Source organism: Poromitra crassiceps (genome assembly GCF_964638095.1).
Source record: "Poromitra crassiceps genome assembly, chromosome: 4".
Classification (NCBI taxonomy): domain Eukaryota; kingdom Metazoa; phylum Chordata; class Actinopteri; order Beryciformes; family Melamphaidae; genus Poromitra; species Poromitra crassiceps.
In genome coordinates this window covers 68,570,928-68,589,380 of record NC_139626.1, presented here as the reverse complement: position 1 = coordinate 68,589,380, position 18,453 = coordinate 68,570,928, and the positions used below count along the sequence as shown (strand labels likewise).

Below are 18,453 nucleotides of genomic sequence, written 5' to 3'. Positions count from 1 at the left end.
TCGAGGAGAGCCAGCCACACAGTGAACACACAGAGCTGAGTGTGGTGTCTAAGCGCGCTGATTGTGGAATCTGTCTCAGCCGCGCGAGCCGCGCCTGACAGCGCGCGGCTGCTAGCGGTCCCACTGATTCAGCAGATAATTGGGGAAATACCTATTACTGATGACGCGGCCTAGACAGCGTCTCTGTCGGGAACCCCGGGCTCTGATGTCACTGTGGTGGCTGGCCGTCCTCCCGCTCTCACCTGCTGGGGGGTAGGCTGACGAGACTCCACAATTTACATTGAATACGTTCATCACACGATGCTCTTAAAAAGTACAGTATCACAGGCCGCTTTTTTTAATCACATGTAATTGAGATTCACTTTTAAATTGAAAATGTTACCCCAAGAATAAAAATCAAATCAATGAGATTCCTAAAGATTCTCACCCCTATAGTTCCAGATCATGTCGTAATCCAAATTACTTATTAATCATCTACAAATATTAATGTTTCATAAATGATTAGTTCATCATTAACTAAAGGCTTATAAGTGACTTATAACTGAACATTATTATAAAGTGTTACCGGCTCTTCTAGTCAGCATTAGCATGTTATCAATCCATAGCAGCAAGGAGACAGAGAAGCTGCTTTGCCTCTTGGTGTAAAACGTCTCAGCTCAGTGACTTGCTGCGTCTCTTTATACAGAAGCTCACAGCAAGATGGCCGCCAATGTGAGGATGACTGTTGTAACGATTCTAGTTCTGCTGTGTGTTATTATGGATCCCACATCTTTTCTCGGTACGAGCCGCCCAACTCTGTCTCTGATTGGGTTGGGTTTAAGCACGGGGAGGATGGGTTTAGCATGAGAAGTGATGATTGGTTAAGGTTAGGGCAAGACTATCCAGGAAGTAGGAGTGGGAACATTTTCAGCATGTGCGCTGGGTGAGCAGCTTTGATTGGAATGAATGTTGAATGCATCTTCCACGCTTTCTCCAGTTTCTTTTATACCTCCAGGGGAGGAGGGGAAGGCCTTAACTTAGTTTAGCTCCACCTCCACAGACTTCAGAAGGCTACTGATTGGACAATGGAAAAGGAGGAGTTTGGTACCAAAAATAGACGTGAAGCATCATCATGTTTACAGCCTGCACACACATGACAATATGCATACACACCACGTTCAGTCATTCAGCTGTGTGTGTGTGTGTGTGTGTGTGTGTGTGTGTGTGTGTGTGTGTGTGTGTGTGTGTGTGTGTGTATGTGCGTGTGTGTGTATGTGCGTGTGTGTGTGTGTGTGTCGACTGCAGCCTCCAGGTCGGATCAGCCGCTCAGAGTTCTGGCTCAGCAGAAGCCATTTATAAAGTCCATTATTAACCAGCCTCCTCCTCTGTAGTCTCTTAAAACAGACTAAACAGTCTGTACGTTACACCCCCAGAACATGCACAAGGAAGTTGGGAAAAAAACGTTCAGACTGGAAGGAATTTCGACAAAATCCGACCAATCACGACACTTTTATCCACGGAAAAAAATTCTGATTGGACTAATGAGCGGAAGACCCGCCTTAAAACAATTCTGATTGGACTAATGAGCGGAAGACCCGCCTTTCTGCTTCCCATTCCGGTTGGTGCATGATTCTCCCCCACGAATTACAGACGGTACGGCGGAAACATTTGAAAATTGCGGAAGCCAACTCGTCTGTTCTAAGAGACTACCTCCTCTGAGCTGATCGGCTGCTCTGAGATCAGCTGCTTTTACTGTCTTCTGTTTTTCCTTCAACTCTGCTGAGATGTTTCCGAACAGTTTGTGTTTAAGCTGAGCTGGAAAGAAAAGTTCATTTGATTTGGGGGCGTCTGGGTCGTGTCGAGGTACAATCACTCTCCTACCACCGCGGAGACCCGGGTTCAATTCCTGGCAGCGGTACAGACACAATTGGCCGTGTCTGAGGGTGGGAAGCCGGTGGCGTATGAGTTCTGGTCGTTGCACTAGTGCCTCCTCTGGTTCGGGAGGAGGGGTTTCGGGGGGCACCTGTTCAGGGGGGGAGGGGGAGGGGAAGTGCGGTGAATAGCGTGATTTCATTTTCTTATCCAGAGAGACTCCATTGTTTGGTTGTAGGGATGCGCAGATCCGATACTGGTATCAGGTATCGGCCCCGATATAGCACAAAATTCTAGATTGGGTATCGGTGGCAAATGGCCCGATCCATAGACCGATCCATAGGGGCCATTCTATTCACTCTAATTCTATGTGTGCACGCCTGGTAGACTGTTTCCAAACAAGCTGATGTAGGCTAGGCAGCAGCAGCTAACAGCATGGAGCAAGCCAACGGATCACCTATTTGGAGGTATTTCACGCTAGCTACACCAACCAGTTTGACACAGGGCTCGACATTAACAGCTGCCCAGTTGATAAGGTGACATCACACACGGACCCTCTCTCTCCCTCTCTCATCTCCCTGACGCAGCCCTGCTTGATTAAGAGCAACTCCGACTCCGCAGCTAGTTAACGATCTTTAACGAGCAGCAGATGTTGCATGCTTGTATGTGGTGAAACGCTGTCCAGAGACAATAACATGGACTGTCTATAACCCTGAAGTTTGCGTGAGGACCTACATGTAGCTGTGATATTTCTGTTGTGAATAATTCTACCTCATTCTGTTTGTTTGTTTAGCATAGCCTACTTGCCGACGTCTTGCTCAATTGACTGACGGTTTAAGTATCCTACTTTTCAGATGAAGTTACCTTACGTTATTATCAGTGCTGGTCAGGCTAATGTAGGCTAATGTTGATTATTGTGTGCTAATATTAGTAGCCTAATTCTGTATGGCTTTATTGGTGTATGGACACAGTTGAAATGTTTATTACTCTCCCTTATTAAGACAATATGTTAATATGTGCTAAACAAGAGAGGTAAAGTTAGTTACTTATCTCAATACACAGTGTACTTAGCTATTGTATAACAGAAATAACCGTCATATTTGTTATATTTGGATTTAGGCTACATTAAACTCAAGACCAGTTTCGGTAACCAAAAGCTGATGCCTAGCGACTGTGGAGTCGCAGGGCTGCATTGGGGAGATGAGAGAGAGAGAGTCTGTGTGTGATGTCATCTTATTAATATCGATTTAGGGTTTTAGGAATATTAGAAACATGTTTATTTTGGGGTACACATTTTGCTGTTTGCTGTCGCTATTGTTTATATGTTAAAATGTGGTTGCCACTGAGGCAACCACAGGCCAAATTTATTTTTATGGTTGCCAAGGGCAACTGGACAGCCGTTAACTCATTCATGGCCAGTTTAGGACTGCCAATATTTAGCTCAGGCCAAAGATTTTCATAATTGTTGGTCATCATTCAAAACCCACAGTAAATTATCTATTAGCACCAAAGTGATTTGCAATACCTCAAAATGAAGATGTACGTCTCTGGGTTCACCAGAAAAAAAGTGAGCTTTTAGCATGTTCTGTACTCTACTTATAGCCATTTATATACACCCTGTTTTCACCAAAAAGGTCTCTGAGAAGGGAAATAGGAGAAAAAGGCATTTTTGTAAAGGACACAATCTCAGGCAGAACTCGCTCTCAATTCTTTTATTTTGAACTGTATTGACATCAGACATGGAAATAGTATTGTCTCTCTCTCTCTCCGTTAACGGAGAGAGAGAGAGAGAGAGAGAAGGAAAGAGAGATGGAGTGTGTGTGTGTGTGTTCGCGCGTTGCTCGACGCATAGCACAGACAGAGAGGGTTTACAGAGAGGAAGAGATCTCTGCGCTGCGAGTGCACAGCGCTATTGTGTGTGTCAGTGTGTGTGTGCGCGCGCGTGTGTGTGATTCGATTAAATCTTATGACGTGATAAGATCATGCATTTTAGCACCGCACGCACCGCTCTCTTCAATGAGGAAATGGAAATCCAGAAAGTGTCGATTTTGGGGGTTTGGGTTGAAAGTAATGTCAGCTTACTTTCTGAGGCACACAATTACTCACATAAGACCCTACATTTAATAGTTAGAAGGTTTTTGTGGATTTTGGTTTCCAGGGACTTTAAGACCTTGGTGCGCATGGTGAGGCAGGAAGTGACCACTTCCACTTTGACTCTCCATACAGGTGACAGCAGAAATGTCCCATCACTCAGCTGCAGCTCCACATGCCCGCCACCCCCCCCCCACACACACACACACACACACCCATACACACACACACACACACCCCCCCCCCACACACACATGCGCCGGCAGCGTTTCCTCCACGTTAGCAAATATCACTAAGTGCTCCGAGGCCAAGTCTTACATTATAGATCACACAGACGCGCACGCACGCACGCACGTGTGCACACACGCACGTGCCGCACACACACACACACACACACACACGCTCGCAGTTAGCTAGTAAATAATTCAGACAGCTGAGGTGAAGGAGATTGGAACAAACGGATCGTATGCAGGGTCACAGCTCTGCACTCAGGGTGCTGCAACACTAGATTTACATCATATATTCAAGACCTTTAGATGTGATCATTTTAATGTCAAAATGAAAACAAACATGAGCATTTGTGAAACGTTTTTCTGACATTTCGGGACTAAAACTCTGAAACCTGATGTTGAATTCTGTGAGCAGGAAAAGTGAAATCCTTCATTTATCTGCCCAGACATCTGATAGAATAATAATGGCAATTGGAACGGGAATAGAACAAGGAACAAGAATAGGACTACGACTGGCCCTCTCCACTCCCCTTCCTCTCCACTCCCCTTCCTCTCCACTCCCCTTCCTCTCCTCTCCCCTTCCTCTCCTCTCCTCTTCCTCTCCACTCCCCTTCCTCTCCACTCCTCTTCCTCTCCACTCCCCTTCCTCTCCACTCCCCTTCCTCTCCTCTCCCCTTCCTCTCCTCTCCTCTTCCTCTCCACTCCCCTTCCTCTCCACTCCCCTTCCTCTCCACTCCCCTTCCTCTCCTCTCCTCTTCCTCTCCACTCCCCTTCCTCTCCACTCCCCTTCCTCTCCACTCCTCTTCCTCTCCACTCCCCTTCCTCTCCACTCCTCTTCCTCTCCACTCCCCTTCCTCTCCACTCCTCTTCCTCTCCACTCCCCTTCCTCTCCACTCCTCTTCCTCTCCACTCCCCTTCCTCTCCACTCCTCTTCCTCTCCACTCCCCTTCCTCTCCACTCCCCTTCCTCTCCACTCCCCTTCCTCTCCTCTCCCCTTCCTCTCCTCTCCCCTTCCTCTCCACTCCTCTTCCTCTCCACTCCTCTTCCTCTCCACTCCCCTTCCTCTCCACTCCCCTTCCTCTCCACTCCTCTTCCTCTCCACTCCTCTTCCTCTCCACTCCTCTTCCTCTCCACTCCCCTTCCTCTCCACTCCTCTTCCTCTCCACTCCCCTTCCTCTCCACTCCTCTTCCTCTCCACTCCTCTTCCTCTCCACTCCTCTTCCTCTCCACTCCCCTTCCTCTCCACTCCCCTTCCTCTCCACTCCTCTTCCTCTCCACTCCCCTTCCTCTCCTCTCCCCTTCCTCTCCACTCCCCTTCCTCTCCACTCCTCTTCCTCTCCACTCCCCTTCCTCTCCTCTCCCCTTCCTCTCCACTCCCCTTCCTCTCCACTCCCCTTCCTCTCCACTCCTCTTCCTCTCCACTCCCCTTCCTCTCCTCTCCCCTTCCTCTCCACTCCCCTTCCTCTCCACTCCCCTTCCTCTCCACTCCTCTTCCTCTCCACTCCCCTTCCTCTCCTCTCCCCTTCCTCTCCACTCCTCTTCCTCTCCACTCCCCTTCCTCTCCTCTCCCCTTCCTCTCCTCTCCCCTTCCTCTCCTCTCCCCTTCCTCTCCACTCCTCTTCCTCTCCACTCCTCTTCCTCTCCACTCCCCTTCCTCTCCACTCCTCTTCCTCTCCACTCCCCTTCCTCTCCTCTCCCCTTCCTCTCCACTCCCCTTCCTCTCCACTCCCCTTCCTCTCCACTCCTCTTCCTCTCCACTCCCCTTCCTCTCCACTCCTCTTCCTCTCCACTCCCCTTCCTCTCCACTCCCCTTCCTCTCCACTCCCCTTCCTCTCCACTCCTCTTCCTCTCCACTCCCCTTCCTCTCCACTCCCCTTCCTCTCCACTCCTCTTCCTCTCCACTCCCCTTCCTCTCCTCTCCCCTTCCTCTCCTCTCCCCTTCCTCTCCACTCCCCTTCCTCTCCACTCCCCTTCCTCTCCACTCCTCTTCCTCTCCACTCCCCTTCCTCTCCACTCCTCTTCCTCTCCACTCCTCTTCCTCTCCACTCCTCTTCCTCTCCACTCCCCTTCCTCTCCACTCCCCTTCCTCTCCACTCCTCTTCCTCTCCACTCCCCTTCCTCTCCACTCCTCTTCCTCTCCACTCCTCTTCCTCTCCACTCCTCTTCCTCTCCACTCCCCTTCCTCTCCACTGCCCTTCCTCTCCACTCCTCTTCCTCTCCACTCCCCTTCCTCTCCTCTCCCCTTCCTCTCCACTCCCCTTCCTCTCCACTCCTCTTCCTCTCCACTCCCCTTCCTCTCCTCTCCCCTTCCTCTCCACTCCCCTTCCTCTCCACTCCCCTTCCTCTCCACTCCTCTTCCTCTCCACTCCCCTTCCTCTCCTCTCCCCTTCCTCTCCACTCCCCTTCCTCTCCACTCCCCTTCCTCTCCACTCCTCTTCCTCTCCACTCCCCTTCCTCTCCTCTCCCCTTCCTCTCCACTCCCCTTCCTCTCCTCTCCCCTTCCTCTCCACTCCTCTTCCTCTCCACTCCCCTTCCTCTCCACTCCCCTTCCTCTCCACTCCCCTTCCTCTCCTCTCCCCTTCCTCTCCACTCCTCTTCCTCTCCACTCCCCTTCCTCTCCACTCCCCTTCCTCTCCTCTCCCCTTCCTCTCCACTCCCCTTCCTCTCCACTCCCCTTCCTCTCCACTCCCCTTCCTCTCCACTCCTCTTCCTCTCCACTCCCCTTCCTCTCCTCTCCCCTTCCTCTCCACTCCCCTTCCTCTCCTCTCCCCTTCCTCTCCACTCCTCTTCCTCTCCACTCCCCTTCCTCTCCACTCCCCTTCCTCTCCTCTCCCCTTCCTCTCCACTCCTCTTCCTCTCCACTCCCCTTCCGTTTGCTCATTCAGTGGAGGGGTCGCCATATTAAAGGATGGCTTTACCGGTAATCAACCCACTTTGTATCATTCATAATCTTGGTAATATAAGCACATGAGCAGTGTTTACCTTCTCCCTCTCTCCAACACAGAGATCTCCCATTTCCTCCTCTGGCACGTTAGAACGCGTCACAACGGAGCTGCGGAAGTTCTGCTGGAGAGGCAGAATCTGCTCCGAGGGCGGCTGTTATTGTTTATTTAAATGTTTGAAGTATGTGCACATCCACGGAGAATCACATGGAGAGCCTTGACAAGCCTCAATGACTTGCAGCTGGTGGGGGCAGAGTTTCTGCAGGCAGCAGCAGGAGCATTTTTCTCCATGAGGAAAACAGAGGGAGAAGGCAAAACACTGCCCATGTGCTTATATTGCAGAGATTATATATGATACAAAGTGGGTTGATTACCGGTAAAGCCATCCTTTAAAGGCCCAATCCGTCAAAACTCACTATTACTGACGCCGGTGGCCGTTAGTGTAACTGCAGGCAGCGTGTGAACGAGCTGACGCGCGGGCACCATACTCGCACGCGCACAAGCAGTTGCCTGGCAACAGCAGAGCTGTTCGTTGCTTTGTAACGTTAACTCATAAAAGTCACTTGAAAACGGCAACCTGGACAATTTATCGGTCAGATCAGCCTCGAGATGCCCAGGAAGGATTCTGGATGAATTAGGGGACGTTATTGTGGCATGTTTGGTCGTGTTTTGGCTTGCGTTGGCTGCGGGCAAGTCGATACTCATGTTAGCACAAGCCAGGAAATAGCCTGCTCCCCCTGTATGTACGGTACCCTGTAATGCCTGGAGTTGACCAAACTGAACAATCAAACAATGTTTCATAAGCATAACAGTAACGTTAGGCATATTTACGACTGTTAAATTCATTATCCACACAAGACGGTAACATTATTAGTGGGGCTGGTGGTAATTTATATAAATGTAAATTAATATTAGTTAGCCGCGATTAGCATCAAGCTAACGTTACTAGTATGTGCAGTCCCACTGCAGCCAACTGCAGCCAGAGCCTGCTGGCTGCGGGAAGTGGATACTCATGTTAGCACAAGCCAGGAAATAGCCTGCTCCCCCTGTATGTACAGTCAAACAATGTACCGTAAACATAACAGACAGTAGGCTAACGTTAGGCATATTTCCGACTGTTAGATTCATTATCAACACAAGACAGTAACGTTATTAGTGGGGCTGGTGGTAATTTCTATAAATATAGCTAAATATATTAGTTAGCCGCGTATAACATCAAGCTAACGTTCAGGCAGACTCACCACCGCAGCTAAATGCAGTCAAACAATAATGTTCCATGACCATAAGCATAACGGTAGTAACGTTAGGGTTGCATTACTTCACACAAGACGGTAATGTTAGCAGAGTTTCTGACCAGGTGGTCAGATACTTGTACTACGGAGTGACAGTAAAAATCTTGAATCTTGAAAATCCATTAGCAAGCAGCTAACGTTATCTGGTCAAAACCACATTACAGTAGCTACAAGCAGCAAATTTCCTTCGAGGAACCGAAAACACAGTCCTGACTCTAGTTTCCCCCGATGTCGGTCACATTGCTGCTGTCTGGCCAGACGGGCTTCATTAGATAAATATTTATTTATTTATTTAGTGTGGACTTTTTCTGGAGTCTGTCTTGTTGTTTCCTTTTCCTTTAGCTAGCAGCTAGCGACGACCGTAACGTTAAAAGCTACTTCAGCCATTTCCTGTTAGCGTCTAGGACAAGAGACAAGCTCGTGACGTGAACGCGCGAGACGTCACATCCTCTAGCTGTGGCGGGAGATGCTATCCACTTCGAAACTGCGGTTTTTCAATGTATCTTCTGAACAGCTGGTCTGAGAGAAACGCCCCTGGTCGCCATTTTTAAGTTACGTCAAGGCGCATTCACTCAGTGCCAATAATAAACACTTTGTGCACATTTATTTCTCGCCAAAACCAACGGAATGGGCCTTTAACACATTGAGGACGTCTGTGGACGTCCTAAAAAAAAGTAACGAGAAGTGCCAAGGACGTCTGTGGACGTCCTAAAATCATAATTCATATTATTCCATAATTCTGCTGTTTAAGGTCGTACCCAGCCAGTGAGCATGAATCCCTTCAAGGGATCACACGGCGCCACCTTAAAAATCTACACGGGAGCTGCGCCACCCACCTCAGATCCTTTACTTTGTGCAGGAGAAAGCGGAGAAAGCCGTGATCAAAGGGGAAACCGATGCATGCTGCAGCCAGAGCCATATAGATTGCTCTGTCTGCAGCTGACAGTTGGCTGCGATCCGCGCCCACAACTGAGCTCTTCTGCCTCTGTCCATCCGTCTGCATATAGTTCCTCCACACGATTACCTGCCAGAAAGGCAGCACCCGAAGCCGAACGGCCAAACCTCTTCCTGCAGTCCCGTTTGCCATTTCCTTGTTGCGCTGGGATCCGCCCGGGGCAAAAACGGAGGCCGCGAAAATAGACTGTGTGCGTGTGGGGAGGAGCCCGCAGCTCAGGGGTGGAGAGGGGGGGAGAGGGGGGTGGGGCATGCAGGCTGCACAGAACTACACCATGTCACTACATCAGAAAATATTAGCCAGAGTCAGTGAATGTGCTTGAAATTAGAGTGCAAAAAGTATTCATAAAAGTGACTTTATCTTGAAAAGTAAAAAAAGACAGCAGAAAACCCTTGAAAGTGCTCTTCTTTCAGAGGCTGTCATTTCATAATGGAACTGTCTAGACAAAATTTCTTCTTTGAAAGAAGCAGGAGTGTACAATGTTTCATTAGAGTCCAGCCCTGTCCATATAGCCCTAATAGAAACAATTCTATAGCTGTTTTCAACTGAATGGAAGTGAATCTGGCACAGGCTCCAGACAATTTTACTGAAGCGCTGTGGCACTCAATGTGTTAAGGGCCGTCCCAAACCATATCAGAATCAGAAAAACATCATTGATCCCCGAGGGGAAATTGAGTCATGCTCACGCTCAGGTAGTGTAAAAGGTGACTACTCTGTCAAGTCTTTAAACACCAGAGGCTGGTGTGGCTGGTGACCAGACACATGTTAAGTTCCCTCTCTCTACTCTGTCAAGTATTTTTGATCATTCACACAGCTTTGCTTTCCTGACTTGTGCGTGCATATAAGTGAACTAGAGAACGCTATGAAAATCATGTTGAGAGCGCTTCCATTGTGCACAAAACACAGCGCATGGAGCGTTTTTTTTGTACTCCGTTTTGTTTCCCCCTGCAGTCGCGTGCAGTACAGATCAGAACACAACGAGCACACAGATGGTAACCAGCTAGTTTTGTCTGTTTGATGTTGTTCACTGTCAACATGAAAGCCAGATTATTGCCAATTCTGGCAGCAGCGGAGGTCGAGGATCCCTCGGGAGGAGAAAATGTAGGAGTGAAAAAGACGAGCAGCGTGCTTTTCCTTTTTTCAGCTTTAAAACGACCACAGCGCTCCTCCAAAAACAAAAGACGCCACCAGCGCTGAAACGCCAGGTGCGTTCATTAAGAGCGGAGCGCGTCTAGCGCGTCCTTACATAGAGAATGAATTGCAGAAAGACGCTGGCAGCTCCAAAAACACTTTGGGTGTGAATGTCCCCTAAGAGTGGCACTTTGGCACACTGCCTCTCCCCGCTCTCCACCTGCTCTTCAATATGTTTTTCTAGGATGGCAAAGGCCCGCCCTACTATGCCTCTGATTGGCTTACCCTGATATTCTTACCCTAAAGCCTTATTATACTTATTGGAAAGTGTCGCTCGACACATGGTCGCCCACAACAAGGAAAGTGTCGCTCATGTTGCTGCATTTATGGTTCAGTGAACAATAACATTGTCCTCGGCTCAACGGTCACGTGACACTCGACATAGAGAACGCTATAGAACTAGTGCAGATAGCCAAGAGAGGGAATATATGCTGTATGCTGGTTTGTTGTCTAGCCTGACATCACCAGACCAATTCCCAACTGTCAAAGCAAATTAAACATGAGCTCACAGATTCATCAGGTTCCCAGGCAGCAATAAAACCGCTACAGTGAAACCACGTCGGAGGCCAGATGTAACGTACTTGGCTGCAGCCGCATATAACAACACACACAACCACACAACTCACCTCCTCTCTCTCTGGGAAGTTGGTCACGCGGTGATAAAAATATTCCTTTCATTCATTTCAATACAGCGAAAACCAAAACAAGGAAGTCAACCGCGCGTGCCTTCGTTCTATATAGCCAATCAGACTTGCGCGACACTATGTGACGTAGTCAGCGACATTAGAAATTTCACTTGGTAGGAGACACTACTCGGCGACACTTGAAAGTGTCGACAAAGACCTAATTTCTGTCGGCGACGGTTTCAAAAGTGTCCACAGATCAAGTATAAATTGGGTTTAACCCCTAACCAATCACCACTCATCATGCACGACTACTAGCCAATCAGAGGCAGAGGAGGGCGGGTCATCATGCCTTCACCATCCTAGCTCTCAAGACGACTGAGGAAAAGGAAGCAGTATGTCTAAACGAAATGACACAAAAAGTAGCGTAATTTACACAAGATTTCCATCATTAACTTGCTGTAAAGGTAAGCTAGGCGATGTGCTCATATGTGTACCAGAGTAATCTGTCAATAAGCCGAGTGATATTCTTTTTTTTAAATAATATTATCCCCCAGATTTTTTATCCCATTTTTATCCCCCATTAGTGCTAATTCTTAATTTATTTATCCTGGTTGCTGCTCCACCCTCTGTCGATTTGAGAAGAGCCGAAACTGGCTCCATGCTTCCTCTGAGACATGGGCAGTTAGCCAGCCTCTTCTTTTCACCTGACAGGGGAAGCTTCACCGGTAGGACATAGCACGTGGGAGGATCACGCTATTCCAACGAGTTCCCCTCCCTCCGAACAGGCGCCCTAACGACCAGAGGAGCAACCACATCAGCAACCAGGATATTGCATGTTTTGGTGAGGGGCTCCTATATGAAGGAAACCCCCGGGAGGCACGGGGAGAACATGCAAACTCCACACAGAAAGGCCCTTTTGACAACCCCACCCGGGCGGCGGGCACTCGATGGGAATCGAACCCAGGACCTTCTAGCTGTGAGCCGACAGCGCTTACCACTGCACCACCGTGCCCCCAGCAGAGTGATATTTTAACGTGTGTGTGTGTGTGTGTCTCACCTGGTTCCACCCAGCAGGGGTCCTACTGGAGCGTCTTCCTCCTCCACCTGCAGAGCCTGACAGACAGCAGGTCACATGTCACAGGTTAGACCGCCTCATTGGCCAGCACAGCTACATTCCCATTCATGGATAAATAAATAACCTAAATAACTACAGATGTGATCGATTTCAAAACACTATTGCCGCTGCAGTTAAGTGTTTTTCTTTGGCTGCTAGTTCAGTGAGTTTTGGTCGTAGAGTGATCACTGCCCTCGTGTTTCTCGGCAGAAAATGTGTTTTTACCGGTCTCCCGAGTGGATTTGGGTTTGACTGGATCCAACCAGCTGTTGGGTGTCTGTCAAGACAAGTACACCTGCCCACCCACTGCAAACACTGGGTGAAAGCTTGAGGTCAGACGGAAACGAAGAACGAAATGAAATGTGAATTCACGTCACCGGCTGGTTAGTCTCGCTGGCCAGGCTCCTCTCTCTTCCGTCCGAGGAGTCTGGCGCAGGGGACTATTTACAGCAACACACAGGGAGGAGGGAGCGGAAGCCGCTCTGATTGACATGGTCGGAGCCAATGACAGAGCTTCTTAAGGGGGGAGCGGAAATCCGGCAGCGTCTGAAACCGACGCCTCCAATGGGAGAGCAGAGTAGAGCACGGGAGGGTTTATCCCAGTTATGGAGACCTGCGGCGCCAGACTCCTCGGACAGAAGGGAGAGGAGGCTGGCCAGCGAGACTACCGGCTGGTTTACCAGGCTAACAAAAGGTTTCTTCCAGTAGCACTGTGTCAGTATGCTGTGAGGGAAAACCAATAATATAGCTGAATGATCTGGCTCACCAGCAGAAGGTGCTGCTGCTCTACACTACAGGATTGGGGATTCTAGAGCAGGTACATAGATGTCTGTTCAGATGCGGCGGTTGAATCTCCGATCCGGTTGAATCCCCGATCCGGTCTGCCTGGGCTGGGCTAGCAGCTAAATGCTAACTATGCTGAAGGGGAAAGATGGGAAGATTTCCCCCACTGACCCATTGACCACGTGTCTATGACGAGACACCGCCTGAATGTATAGAGCCGCTGGCCCGGTAGCCCGCTGCTAAAAAGTCCAACCATTACCGTGACCACCGCAGCTGTGCTTTTGCAGCAATATGGTATTTCAAAACAGCTAGTCTCTCCCAGGCCCAGACTCAAATATGATGTTGAATCGCTGCGCTCCACATACTACATAAATGAGTCTGTGCCACTTCACAGTAGGATTGTCATTCGGTACTTACTCGATACTAAACATTTTAAACGGATACAATACTCCTTTGCTATATCGAGTATCGAGTTTATCGACACCAGACACAACAGCGCTTTCTCCGCCTCCCCCACACAAACACAGGGACACACACACGGCTGCAGCACAGCCCCTCCTCCTTGCTCTCACCCCAGCTTGCCTTGTTGTCTGCAGCATGGTTGTGTCTCTAGCAAAACAGTACGTTTCCCGAAAGAAAGCGGTTTGTCAACATGGCAAGTGTCACAGTAGATCACGTCCACCACCAGTTAAGGAATTTCCAGAGATAAGCTTCTGTTTCAACATTATTGAAGCATTAAAGATTTATCATGGACATTAACGTAATGTTACCCCACCGGCATTAGTATTAGCCGTTAGCCACATTAGCCGTTTAACGCTAAGCTATTCCAAACGTTACATAGAGCTAGCAGCTAACATTAGGGCAACATTAGTGACCAATGGGGTGAAGCAAGGAGGAATTTTATCACCTGTACTTCTTAATTTGTATATGGATGATCTGTTTCGACAGTTAAACCACTGTAGAACTGGATGTATGGTGGGAGAGAGGCTAATTAATCACCTGGTATATGCAGACTGTTAGGATGACGTCATCATTCCTACTTTGATGTCGTCATTCCTACTATGATGTCATCGATCTCTGATGATGTCGCAAACGGTAGTGATGTCATAGCACAGGTGATGTCATGTTCGGATCTATAAAGGCCCGTTCCGGCAGGTCCTCTCTAGTGATTCATAAACTAAACTAAGATCACTTCAACCTCTGCAACCGTTCCCAACCCCGAACAGTGCAGACCCAGCTATCAAGTTCCACAACATCAGCCTACTCATCGAGACTTCACTTACCGAGAGTGTCTTGGCCATCAACTACCCGCGAATAGATCCACATGTCTAACACCTTAAGCAAGGTTAACACCAATCCTGACAGTATGAATCACTCTGAAATGGATTTAGCGGGTACCCCAATCAAGGAGGAAGCCCCCGAGAGGCCAGTTACCCGGCCGGTCGCTTCAGCTGACCCACCTGGCGGTCAGCTGGATATCTCCACTCATCCTGATGTCTCCACTCGTCCTATCACGTTCGGAGACTTGCCGATAATACTTAAGCGCCTGATTGCCCACCAGGAAGAAGCAATCCAGGCTCTGGCTTCCAAGGCCGAGGATCGGTACGCCCTCCTGGTTAACCGGCTAGATCGTCTCGACGGACTAAACCCTCCTGAGGGTGTCATTCTGCAGCCTTCCGCTCCTCCTGCCCCAGCTTCCGAGGGCACTGTCGTCCCGGAGGTTTCCAGACCTGCTACCGCCCCAGCTACAGCGACCGTTGCTTCTAGCCCTGCCTCTCGGCCGCCTCCAGCTGCTAAGCGCATATTCTGGGGGGGAGTTCGCGTCATCCCAGAGCAGGGGCAGCCACATTTGAGTCCCAGCAGCCATCTGTACCATGATCTGACCGGCAGGGTTCGCATCACACCAGAGGAGAGGCAGCGCCGTTTGGACACCCGGAGCTGCCTGTACTGTGGTCGAGCCGGGCATTACCTCTCCTCCTGCTCCCGGCGTCCAGTAAGTGGTCCCACCGCTCGCCGGCCCGTGGTACTCTCAGTGGATCAAGACTCTACGTGTCCAGCCCCGAAATCTGTACGGTTGGGCAGCATTCCCTGCAGGACCCAGGAGTGGCAGTGTGTCTCCAAGAGGGTTAAGGAGTTGGAGAGGACTGTCGATCGTCTCATTGGGAAGTTCAATCACTGCCTGCAGATCAGCTCCGTCCCCCCGCAGGGGGCCCCCGAGTCTGCTGGCCCTGAGGCACAACCTGTGGACCTCCCCCTCACCGAGTCTGAACCCGTACCTCAGCAGCAGCCAATTCCAGTTCTTGACCCACACGTAGGTTCCAGCTTGACGCTGGGAGGTCCCCGTAGTGTCGTCAGCCCTCGGTCAAGAGCAAGAGCAAAGAAGAGGCGTTTAAAGGAGGAGACGGTGGGTGTCCTCCCCAAACTACAGGTCGGGAGGGCAGGCCTCGCTGAGTCAGATCCCCCTGTGGCTCTGCCTTCGGAGACGGCGGCATTTGACCCTTTTGATGGTCTCCAGCCTCCCATGTTTGGATCGTGCCCCGGGGGATGGCCGGCTCCAGAGGATCCACCGGACCCGGTAGAAGTTCTGTCTACGTATCGGTCTATCTATGGCTTCGATATCCAGTATTAGGGAGGAGCACCTCCACTGTCCTACACCCCATTTGGGGTCTGACCACCTGCATCTAACCACCTGCTGAAGAGCACCTCCGCTGTCTGGTCCCCCCTTTGGGGGTCTGGCCACCTGCGTCTGACCTCCTGCTGAGGAGCCCCTCCACCAGAACCTTAGGATTTTCTGTTCTCCATATGCCATCCTTGATGGCCTCATTGGACGCCAGGTGGCGTCCGTTGAGGGGAGGGTACTGTTAGGATGACGTCATCATTCCTACTTTGATGTCGTCATTCCTACTATGATGTCATCGATCTCTGATGATGTCGCAAACGGTAGTGATGTCATAGCACAGGTGATGTCATGTTCGGATCTATAAAGGCCCGTTCCGGGAGGTCCTCTCTAGTGATTCATAAACTAAACTAAGATCACTTCAACCTCTGCAACCGTTCCCAATCCCGAACAGTGCAGACCTAGCTATCAAGTTCCACAACATCAGCCTACTCATCGAGACTTCACTTACCGAGAGTGTCTTGGCCATCAACTACCCGCGAATAGATCCACATGTCTAACACCTTAAGCAAGGTTAACACCAATCCTGACAGACAATCTGGTTATCATGTCTCCCTCTAGTGTTGGTTTGCAGCAATTGCTTAGAATCTGTTCCTGCTACGGTCTGCAGTATGATATCATGTTTAACACATTCACTGCCAGCCGTTTTTTTTTACTGTAGGTAGCTTCTGCCAGAGGTTTTTTTTGAGGATTCTGGCTCATTTTACAAGAGCCGAGGATTCTTTTCTGCTTGGACTTTGTGAACACAAAGTTCACAAAAGTACTAATAGAATGTGTGCTTTCTCTGTCTAAAATAGTTAGTTTGTAGAGTTAGTAGTTATGTAGATATTAGCCGTTGAGTACAGCATGGTTTCAGAGATTTTCAGAGAGTTTTGAGATAAATGGATTTTTAGAACCACCTCACGTGCCTGTGATTATGGGTGCCCTTGGGCAAGTGTGTATACTGTATTGTGTTTGTGTGTGTGTGTGTGTGTGTGTGTGTGTGTGTGTGTGTGTGTGTCTCCTTCAAACTCCTCCCTCCGTAGGTGTGTCTCTGGTGGCTTTGCAGTGTTTTGTCACAGGCGAGTTTCTGTTGCCTCACAGATCCCAAAAAAAGAGAGGGGAATCGCAGGAGCGGGGAAGAGGAGAGGAGAGGCGAGGGGGGGGGGTTAGACACGGGAGAGAAATTCCTTCGCGATCCCCTTCTTCCAATCTTGAGGCGTACTCCGCTCTGCTGCTGCTGCTGCTGCCCACCGCCAGCTCCCAGCCGAAATCGAAAGCATTTTCGCCAAGCCATTTCCTTGAGAATGGCTTCCTCCCCGCAGCTGTTTTTTCTTTGCTTTCTCTCGTCTGGAGACACTGTCGCCACTTAGTGGGTCGGTAAAATAGATTAGACACATTCAATACCTCCAATATTGGTATAGGAGACGTAAAAGGGTTAGATCAACGTCCCACCGTCAAAAAAAAAAATAGATTTTTTTTTTTTACGTGTTAACACATTCACTGCCAGCCGTTTTTCAATACTGTAGTTAGCTTCTGCCAGAGGGTTTTTTTGAGGATTCTGGCTCATCTTTCAAGAGCCGAGGATTCGTTTCTGTTAGGATTTTGTGAACACACAATATCTCAAAAGAACTAATAGAATGTGTGCTTTCTCTGTCTAAAAGAGTTAGTTTGTAGAGTTAGTAGTTATGTAAGCATTAGCAGTTGAATACAGCATGGTTTCAGCGTCTGAAAATGTATTCTGAGATAAACGGCTTTTTGTGAAATTCGATAGAACAGTCACTTTAACCATTCATTTTTGGCATCAGTAAGACGTCAGACATCTAAACAATAGTTTTGAACAGTAATTTCCTCCATAACAGCAGGAAACACCCCTCTCCTTCAAACTCCTCCCTCCGTGTGTGTTCTTCTTGGCTGCAGCGGGCGTGTCACAAGCTCGTTTTTGTTGCTGCTGTAACCTCGCGTCACCAGGCTCACTGCTTTGCTGCTGCTGTGCCTGTCTGCTGGCGGCCGCTGTGCAAGTCTGGATGGGGTCGCTCGTTTCTTGGGGTTCTGAGAGCTTTGATGAAGCTTTTGCGATTCTGGTCTTATTTATGCTGCGTGTTTCAAAGTGTGTTCCACCCGTAATCTATTATGCAAATTTGCAAAACCCCACCGCCAGCTCCCAAGCGCGAAAGCGTTTTCGCCAATCCATTTTCATGAGAATGGCTTCCTCACACTGCTTTTTGCTTGCCTTCCTCTAGAATGGAGAGCACTGTCGCCACTTAGTGGGTCGGTGGAATGGGTTGTACACGTTCGGTGGCTCCAATATTTTTATAGGAGACGTGGGGGGCATTGATCCACGTAGCACCGTCAATTTTTTTTTAATTTTTTTTTGACGTCTCAACTCGTCATTGGCAGTCAACCGTTGGATTTTTTTTTGACGAGTCAACTCGCCATTGGCAGTGAACGTGTTAATTCGAAAAAGAGTGTTACTTTAATTGTGAAAACCAAGGAGGATAAGAAGTCAAACTTTCCTTCTTTTGTGCTAGCAGGCCAAGTGCTTGGTGTTGTGAACAAATACAGATATCTTGGTCACATAATCAGAGATGATTTATGTGATGATGATGACATTCAGCGTCAGTGCTGTAAACTGTACAGTATGCAGAAGCCAACATGCAGTACGAACATTTAATAAGTGTACTGATGATGTCAAGATTGCTCTGTTTAGGTCATATTGTAC

The 18,453-nt window shown here is 49.1% G+C and overlaps 1 protein-coding gene across 1 annotated transcript in view; it reads right to left on the bottom strand.

Moving 5' to 3' along the window:
* The window catches only part of LOC310775976 (mitogen-activated protein kinase kinase kinase kinase 3-like), a gene marked incomplete at both ends in the record, with an annotated part of 191,619 nt that overhangs the window by 58,210 nt on the left and 114,956 nt on the right, over positions 1-18,453 (bottom strand). Inside the window, one exon of the mRNA XM_083636096.1 lies at positions 12,236-12,291. Within this exon, the coding sequence (XP_083492222.1) occupies positions 12,236-12,291 (56 nt within the window). The remainder of the gene's footprint in view (positions 1-12,235; positions 12,292-18,453) is intronic.